This window comes from Triturus cristatus, chromosome 1_1 (genome assembly GCF_964204655.1).
Source record: "Triturus cristatus chromosome 1_1, aTriCri1.1, whole genome shotgun sequence".
NCBI lineage: Eukaryota > Metazoa > Chordata > Amphibia > Caudata > Salamandridae > Triturus > Triturus cristatus.
In genome coordinates, this window is record NC_140579.1 from 119,129,522 (window position 1) to 119,139,634 (window position 10,113).

Sequence of the window (10,113 nt, forward strand, 5' to 3'; positions counted from 1 at the left end):
TCCTCTTTCAAAAAATAATCAGGGACATGCAGCGAAACTAAATGTTCACCTGAGGAGGGTCATAGGGAGACCCATGGAATTTCATCGTTCAGACCTATCACGTCTGTCTTCAATTTATGCACCCACCATTGTTCACGCCTGAACAGGAAGGTGGAAACATCGACGACGTGACTAGGAATGAATGGTTTCTCTAGAACTGTCCAGTGAAGGTCTTGTGGATCATGTTGAATTGTCAAGAAATGATTGGTCAACCTCGTTACAGCCTTCTTGCATCTGATCGTGCTCTTGTGCTCCAGAATGCGGATCTTAATCTTGCGGGTGGTCATCCCCACATAACGGAGGGCACAAGGGCATGTGATTAAATAAATCACATTTTCACTATTGCAATTAGTGTGGGTCATCAAGACCCATTGCTTTGAGGAACCAATATCTATCTCAATTACATGGGTCGTTTGGGAACAAACCGAACAGGAGCCACAGGGAAAATGGCCTCGTACCAGGGGTAGGTCCCATAAAGTACTCTGTGTAGCTTCTCTGTCATTGCATGGACGGGTGTGTACCAACCGATCTTTAATATTAGAACTGCGCTTAAATGCAAAAAGCGGGTGAGGTAATGGTGTAGAGTCAATGTTCAAGATCTTCCAATTTGAGAGAATACTTTTCTTTATTTTGTGGGAGAAACTACAAAACGTATTGACACAAGTAATCCTCTCTGATGGCTCTTTCGAATTTATAGACTCTAGTAATGCTGACCTATTGTTATTAGCCGCACGTTTCATAGAGTTCTTAATGAGTTTTTTCGGATACCGCCTGGATTCAAGTTGAACCGATAGGTTCTCAGCATGCTCTATGTATTTAGACATGGTGGAGCAATTCCTTTTTACTCGTAAAAATTGTCCAAAGGGTAAATTTGCCTTCAAAGCCTGTGGATGAAAGCTATCATAGGCCAGAAGGGAATTTTCAGCCATGGGTTTCCTGAAAAGCTCAGTGCTTTGACCTCCTGCTAAAGGAGAGATCGTAATATCCAAGAATGGTAAGTTGGTCTTACTATATTCACACATGAACTTCAAGTAAGCATTCCTACCATTGAGCCACTCTTTGAACTCAAGGATAGAAGAAAGGTTGCCTCTCCATATCACCAACACGTCGTCAATATACCGTCTCCAAAGACGTATATGGTCTTTGAAAGGATTATTGGTGCTGAAGACATGTTCCTGCTCAAACATGTGCACATAGAGATTGGCCAGACTGGGAGCAAAAACGCTCCCCATTGAAGTTCCGGACACTTGCAGAAAAAATTGATCCTCGAACTTGAAAAAATTTTGTTTCATGGCTAGAAAGGCACAGTTAATACTGAATGAAACAGGGGTAATAGAATCAAGCGTTTTCTCACGTAGTAGAGATTCAATGGCAGCAAGGGTCTCATCCTGGGGAATACAAGTGTAAAGAGATTCCACGTCGAAAGAGACAAGGAAATCACTTTCCGTGTCAAAATCAATGTCATCCACTTAAAGAAGAACATCCTTGGTATCTTTCAGATAGGTTGGCATCTCAATTACCAGGGGTCTGAGAAAGTGGTCTACAAATGTAGAAAGGGGTTCTAACAGAGAACCCAATCCCGAGATAATGGGCCGGCCAGGTGGAGGCCTCTGGTCTTTATGCACCTTAGGGAGCGTATAGAAATAAGGTACAACTGGAAAGGACTTTCTCAGAAAAGTGGATTCCTGGGAAGTAATCCACCCATTGGTATGCGCTTCCTCTACGGCTATTTTAATCTCAAGTTCTAGTCTCTTCGTAGGATCTTCTTTGAGTTGTTTATAGAAGCGGGTATCTCCAAGTTGCCTCAGACATTCCGTACGATAGGCTGTAGTGTCCATAATCACAATCGCTCCCCCTTTATTGGCGGGTTTGATTGTAATAGTGTTATCTGAAGCTAGGATTTGCATCGCTAGTTGTTCATTCTTACTGAGGTTTTGAAATTGTCTCTCATTACTGTCACAGATCTTAGTGACTTGCGCATTGACTGCTTTTTCAAAAGTAAGTACCTGTGGAGGAATTTGATTTGAAAGAGGAGAAAACGTCGATTTGTTTCTAAGGCCTGTGTTCTTATCTAGTAAGTCAATAGTGTCTGGACTTTTGTCTCTGAAGAAAAAATTGAGACGAACTTTACGAAAAAATTGAGCAAGTTCTTGCTTAATTTCAAAAGTGTCACCTCGGTGTGAGGGTACGAAACCCAATCCTTTATTGAGAAGAGACAGTTCATCTGCAGTCAAGGTTCTGTTACTCAAGTTAATAACTAGGTCATCTGGTTGCTTGGACCTGCTTGTTTGTCTGTCGTGCTCCGAGTGGAGCGTGCGGGTGGATTGTCTGCCCAATGTACCTGTGCCTGTTGGTTCCGGCGTCTGCCTCTGGGCCGGCCCCGGCCAAATCCTAAAAAAGGCTGATTGGGATACATTTGGGGCTGTGGTTGATAAGGAAAGACATGTCCAGGTGGTTGTAGAGGTGGATAACCAAAAGGTACCCGAGGCCACCATTGGGGATGTGGTTGGGAAGGAAAACCCCCTCGATATCCTCTCCAATTACCTCTACTTCTGCGACCCTGTCCTTTGACCATTGGATCCCCTTGATTGGGAGTGTCAGAGTCACTAGACCATTCATCGCTTCCTGATGATGAGTAATTAGACCCATATCTCCGGCCTTGCCGATTATATTGAGGGGGCACATATTGTTTACTTGTATAAGGATAAATCTTCTCCATTGAGAAGCGTGCTAGATCTTTTTAAAATTTATTGATCTTAGTTGTCAGAACTGAGTCCTTGAATTCCTTATTGTTCTTATTGTTTTCTTCATTTTGTTTTTTGAAAGCAGTGGCTGATAAGGTGACTTTAATCTGTGACTCTAAAGCCTGTATCTCAATCAAGATGGTATCAGCGATTCGTTTAGCTGTGCTAATGATTAAAATAAGCCAATCGCGAGTACATCTCCAGGCTATTAAAGACCAATCTTTAAGAAAAGTCTTATCATCGAGGAACAGACGGGGAGCATTGGTGACAATTAACCCAGTAGATGCACAGTTTCCCCTCAAATATTCCGTCATGATAGCCCCGTGTATATAAATTCTTGAATGAGACTTCTTGAGTGTCAACAAACTCGACCAATCATCTCCTGATGTAGTTGTGCCTCCTTGAAACGTGTCTATAATGCTTGGTGTATTCAAAATGGCCTGTGCCAGCGAATCATCAAACGCTAAGCCTTGTTGTTCCGCCATATCTAAGTCAAAAGTGTACAGAGAAATATCTGAAAAGGGATAACTTAGTGCCTAAATATTCTTGCACAACAGGGGCTCACCCTGACACTACTGTCTGTTAAAAGAACTAGAAGTAACCAATAGTGATACTCCCATGAAAAAGAGACCCACAGCCACAAAGCTGCGCGAGAAACAAAAAAATATTACAGTTCTGAAAGATGGGTTCTAAGGGAATATTTAATGACCACAACAGGATTTATTCCCCATAGCAAATATCGATACACAGTACGAAATCCTGGGGTCAATGAACAAAGTGTTGTGAAAAAAGTTTATACAAGCACTGTTCCTATACAGTCAACTTATCAGCGCTAGACCTATGACTATACCTCACAGTGTATAACTATGGGCATATCCCTTTACAGGACGAATTCCCTCACTCACCAGAGGTGACATGCTTCATCATTTGGGAATCTCCTCCCAGAGGAAAACCTAGTTCCTCCAGGGGCTACAACTTCCTCTCTACGAGGAAGGAGCTCAGGGATGTTTTACTTCAAAGTTGTGTGGAGTTAGCTAAATCCACATATGATGAGCTAAGTAGATGTGAGGAAGGGCGCAGGGCAAAGCAAAAAAATTTGCAATTCAAACAATTTAGGGAGTGTAAATCATATGTTTTATTCTAATACATTCTCTACCAGTATTAAAAACAGTGCACCAGCGGTATGGATTTAAACCGCTATGGTGGAGTGGAAAATAGTGGTCGACATGTTTCAGCCTAACGCCCATACGTGGGCAGAGCTTTCATCAGGACCTCTACTGGTGCTGCTGCATGAAAGTGTAAGTGAAAAAAACAGAAAAGGATACACGAACAGAAACTTGAGTCAGTCTGTCTGTTCTTCTACATCACAATACCTATAAAGGAGGAAATGAACAAAACACAGAACGATATCTAATTCATCCGTGATTCTGTTAAGACATATCAGAGGACCAGTGCTGAAAAATATAATGTAAAGTAACAATAAAGCTTACCCGCTGTCAGCTGGGTAAACATTTCTCCTCAACCTGGCAACAGCTCAGGGTGGGGCACCGCTCTAGAAAAACGATGTACAAACCATTATTGGATTTAGCTGCATAAAGGTTCCAAGAAAAATAATATTCTTAATGTGGACCTAATGTAGTCTGTAGTTTAAAAGCAGGGGAGCCACAGGAACAAGGATTCAGAGCACAGTGAAATAATAGTTTGGCGTATCCAAACATAAGCTGAAAAAATCAATAAATGATTAATGTACAAAAATGTTGGTTTGATGTTATTCTTAATCTCAAAACCAAACAAGTCACTCAGTGGCCTGATGCAAGGGACCACTCGTTTATAATATGTAGCGTGGCCACATGTACTGTACCTTAAGAGGATTGGTATTGTTACACATATGGTTTAAAGTTATTACACATATGGTTTTAAACCACCCCAGATGCTCTGCGCACATGTATGAAACATGGGCACTCAAGAAGGTCTTATTAAGCCAGTGGTAGAGAGATTACACCAGTATGGGTGGGAGGAGTACACCTTTGACTCTGAATAGACCTGTGCTCTGCCACCACAATGCCGGCTCCGCCCCCTGTGGAGCGGCTGATGTCTCTGCCCTGCTGATGAAAGGAAAAAGCAGAGTCACCACAACAAAGTGCTCCAAAACTGGACTGAGCCAGGCCCAGGCCCCCTGGCGACAAAGAACAAAAGAATTGTGCTATAAAAGAAGGAGCCCTGCTCCTAAGAAATCAGATCCTGTTTGTGCCAAGAAGAAACTCTGCCCGAAGAGAAGGACCTGGGAAAGCTGCATGGAGGACTACTGTCTCTGACCTGTGAGACTGGCCTGTGGTGGGTGCCTTGCTGCAAGAAGGAGAGGAAGAAAAGACTTGAGAAGAAAACACTTTTGATCACCTTGTGCTTACAAACAATCTCCAAGGGCTTGCTTGTGAACTTGCCCCCTGAACTGCGCCCCAGGAACAGTGGGCGCTACCTTTCCCCAAGAAGAGGAGAAGCTGCTGGAGGCGATCCTGTAACGCTGACCCCAGAAGACATGTGCGCCCCTCATCTGAGCACTGCGACATCTGCCACCGGGGCTACTGCTAGCACCGCAAAGACCTGTCCACCTGGTCCAAGCACCGCGAGCAACTGCCCCCCGAGCCGTAGCTCGCACCGCAAGGAAGAGACTGACTAGGCTCCGAGTGCCGAGCCTCTGCGACCCCCCTGGGCCGTGGAAGCCCTGTAAGGACCTTCGAATCACTGTGCGTCCTCTGAGTGAAGCTGGCAGCGCGACGCGCTGAAGAAATTGCCCCCGAGCTGCCCCTCCTGCTTCTGACCTCTGGTGCGATCCCGGAAGCCTAGACGTGCCCCACGAAGCATCGCCATCCCCTAACCTCAAGGGACAGCAGCGCGACGTGGGACACCCCTCACGGACTTCTGGTGCCACCAGGAACTTTGCCCTTCAAGAATTTAAGGTACTGTGAGCAGCGTGCTGAAGTACGACCCGTCCGTTGCTTGGTCCGGGCCGTACTGGTGCTTTAGACCCGCTACGCTGTTCACGCGTGAAGCGTGAACTTTTGCAACCTTTGTAGCAGCTGTGAGAGGCGACCCGGAAAGGTACGAACCGTACTCCATTTAAAGTATAGGACGTTGCTCACGCGAGAAGCGTGAGGTTTTGAAAGAGGCGTACCGAACGTGTACGACACGTACCTACGAGGGTACGGTCCGTACGGTTCACGTCCCGAGTACGCGTGCTCACGCGAGAAGCATGGGAAACGGCAAAGCACTTCCAAAACTTGGTACGGAGCGTACTAGAGGTGCTACGAAGCGCACAGACACCCCAAGAGAGCTATTTGAAGTAGAACATTGCCATTTTTACATCTGTGGACTGCCTAAAAGCATTGAAAGTAACTGGAACCTTATTTAAAGAGAAAAGACTGTATTTGAAGCCTGCATAAGAGATTTATATAAAGAACTATATTTTCATAAATACAGCCTTGTGTCTCTGTGTGGTGGGGTGGTGATTATTGTGTGGGATATCTTGAACGCTTAACCTAATGCCCTCTGGAAATCTAGCCTGACTGCTCGCGCCACGTTACCTAGAGGGTGAGCAGGGGTTATTTTTAAAGAGGTAATCCTACGCCCTGACTTAGAGGAAAGGGTCCCTGCTTGTCGCAAGTGCATACCTGCACCAACCAGAGACCCCGGATTCTAACAATTCCCTAGATGTCCGCAGAGCACCGGGCCAAAAACCCAGGTGACCCCCCTTGCAAAACCAGGTGGTTTTGAGATAGGCAAATTTGAAGTCCCCTCACTATGTTTTGGGCCCTTGCCTGTCGCGGGAACTGGGGCCTCCCACACAAATGAGGCACCATTTTTACCGGGAGACCCAGGGGAACGCTGGGAGGTGGGAAATTTGAGTGAGCCCGGTGATGCCACAACTTTCCCACACAAAAATGTGTGAAAAAAGTGATTTTTTTCAGCTAAAATTGAGGTTTGCAGGGGATTCTGTGTAAGGAAACGTTGGGGGATCCACGCAAGCCATACCTCCCTGGAAGCCCCCGGGTGTCTAGGTTTCAGAAATGTATGGGTTTGGTAGGTTTCCCTTGATGGCCGCCGAGCACAGGCCAAAAAGTCAGTTGACCCCCTTGCAAATCCTGATCGTTTTGACATTGTTTGTTTCTACAGCATGAGAATTTCGGCACAATATTGCAAGGAAAATGTGACAAACATTTTGAGGTTTGCAGGACATTGTGGATAAAATAACTTTTTGGAATTCACAAGAGAGACATCACCATGAACTCCGTGGGTTTACGACAATATCTACAGTTGGTGGGTTATTCTTACATGGAACATACACCTTGGCAGAGAAACTAAAAAGACAAAGATTCCTGCACAGCCATCTATTCCTCAAACGCACACACATACTGGTTGGATTTGGCACGAGGGCGAGTGATGGTTCAGTATATTAAATTTTATTAACAAGAGATTTCACAAAAATGAAATGCACTGTCAATAATTAAATGGAGAAAAAACTGAACCAATGACTCGCAGCTCGTGAGCTGTAAAGCCACGGCAAGGCACCAACCGCTTTACAGGCCAATCACACACCTTTCATAAGTGATACACACAAGACCATTCGCACCACCAGGCACAAAAACAACACATTACAAAATTCACAAAAGGGACAAGGTACACCCTGCTTCAGAAAGGCAAATATTACTGCACAGCCATCTATTCCTCAAACGCACACACATACTGGTTGGATTTGGCACGAGGGTGGGTGATGGTTCAGTATATACAATTGTATTAGCAAGTGCTTTCACAAAAATGAAATGCACTGTTGATAATTGAAAGGGCGAGAAACTGAACCATTGATTTACAGCTCGTGAGCTGTAAAGCCACGTCAAGGCACCAACCTCTTTACAGGCCATTCATACACCTTTCATACGTGTGAGACATACAAAACCATTCACACCGCCAGCCGCGGGCCCACACATAACAAAACTCACACCAGCACACAGCGCCATTCAAGGGCCCATCACTTTCACACGCCCACATTCCTGACACAGCAACTACACAAGCTGATGGATTGCGTGGAGTGGCACTCAGCTAGCAGTGTGTGTAGTGACCAGCAGCAAGTCACTAGTCACACACCGCCAGCCACGCACCATTCCACGCACACCGCCAACCAAGTGCCAGTCCACACACACCGCCAACACATTTAGGATTTGTTTTAGACAAAAATAAAAACACAAACAAATCGCAAATCGATACAAATCTACAAACACAAATTCAGAAACTAAATACATTGCACTAACGCCAACCTTGAAACAGAATCAAATTTTTTCAAAGAATACAGACCAGGCAGTTCACTTTACCACTCATGAATGCTCCCAAAAATTATTTTGCGTGTGGTATGCTCTAAAACAAGCAGGGACACACAGCCCAGGTTTAGAAGGACAGTCGGGGCAGTACATACGAATCTCCTTCCGCGTACCTCTTCACCAACAGAGTCTGCATCTCCTAGTGGGAAAATCTTTTGCCGGTGTGGGAGGGATGAAATTAGGAAAGTGGCGATCTTTCAATGGAACCACATCCTCCACCACTTCAAATCTAGGAACACTTGCATGTTCCACAACAATAAGGCTAGCTATCACAGAGTGCTGAAACTGAAGAAATGTAAAGTTTGATGCAGGAGAACACTCCTTGAACACAATAAAAGCATTGAAATTTGCTAATTCGAAGAAATGGAAGGCCAACTTCTTATACCAAACATAAGCCTTCCGAATAGCAGAGTAAGGTTCCAACCTCTGATCTACTCTGTCAACACCACCCATGTGCTTATTGTAGTCTAGAATGCACACAGGTTTGCGCACTTCAGCAACCTGACCCCAAACAGCCACAGGTGAAGTACTCTCATGGATGGTAGTCAGCATGTACACATCCCTCCTGTCCACAAATTTTACAGCTAGTAGTTCATCACTACGCAAGGAACTGCACTGCCCCCTCTGAAGTTTTTTGCAAACAAGCTCTTTCGGATAACCTTTACGGTTAGAGCGGATTGTGCCACATGCAAAAGTGTCCACTTTATACAATTCCTTAAATAATTTCACAGCAGTATAGAAGTTATCAAGGTACAAATGGTGGCCTCTGTTAAACAGTCTTCTAGCAAGATCCCATACAATTTTCTCTGAAACTCCAAAAGTGGACGGACAACCTGGGGGGTCAATAGTAGAATCTCTACCAGTGTACACACGAAAATTAAAAACATATCCTGTCCTACTCTCAGACAACATATACAGCTTAATTCCATAGCGTGCCCTCTTGCTAGGGATGTACTGCCTAATAACCAAACACCCCTTGAACAAGACCAAAGACTCATCAATAGATATTTCTTTCCCTGGAGTATAGATCTCAGAAAATTGATCTACAAAGTGATCAAGAACGGGCCGAATCTTAAAAAGACGGTCACAGTCAGGGTGATCTCGTGGCAACGCCATAGAATTATCAACAAAATGCAGCATACGTAGCAAAAGTAAATACCGATTACGAGTCATAACTGCAGGAAATGTGGCAGTTGCCAACAAGGGGCTAGTAGACCAATATGAAGCCAAGGTTGGCTTCCTTACCACACCCATCCATAAAGTCAAACATTACTCATTTGGAGTAAATACAACAAAACAAAAAAAATATTCTTACCAAAACAATGCAACTACACAAAACTGCAGAACAACCAATGTCAAAACTGGAATCAGGAATCAAAAGCTTTAGACTAGAATAAAAAGGAGAAAAAAACGTTATTGTCACATATGCATATAATGCTCTAGACCATCACGTACTGCGCAAAATGTATTACTTGAACCTCCCACTTTCAAGAAGGAAAGATCGATGGCCCAATCCTTTACAAGCAACGCGGCGAGAATCTGGAACTCAGCCTCAGCTCCGGACCACCCCCTCCCTCTTCCCAGTCCTTCAAAACTGACCTCAAACTTCTCCTCCTGCAAAGACACTTCCAAACTTAATTCACACCCTCTCTATTGTCTGAAGGAAGTATTTACATTATAGGAAATTCTGTTCTCCATGCCCGTAAAAGTGCCTTCCCAGTGTGTTCCTGTGTTTTCAGTGTCCGCCATTTATTTCACTTTTATACATCTACTTGTACTTTGTACTCTTTTGTAACTTGCACACGTCACTTTTCCTCTTGTAACGTATTGTTTGCTACCTCTAGTATTTTGATTGCTTTTGATACATGCACAATTACCACCATTGCCTCATGTAACATAACGTTTGCTCTTGTTTTCAGAGTGTCTGCCATTTATTGCAGTATTTTACCTCATGTGACATC

The 10,113-nt window shown here is 44.3% G+C and overlaps 1 protein-coding gene across 1 annotated transcript in view; it reads right to left on the reverse strand.

The window, feature by feature from the left end:
- Nucleotides 1-2,758, reverse strand: part of LOC146869723 (uncharacterized) — an 87,222-nt gene extending 84,464 nt beyond the window's left edge. Inside the window, exons 1-2 of the mRNA XM_085640212.1 lie at nucleotides 2,584-2,758; nucleotides 1,085-1,333 (exon numbers count right to left, since the gene is read on the reverse strand). Of these exons, the coding sequence (XP_085496338.1) occupies nucleotides 1,085-1,333; nucleotides 2,584-2,758 (424 nt within the window). The remainder of the gene's footprint in view (nucleotides 1-1,084; nucleotides 1,334-2,583) is intronic.
- Between the last annotated feature and the right edge of the window lie 7,355 nt (nucleotides 2,759-10,113).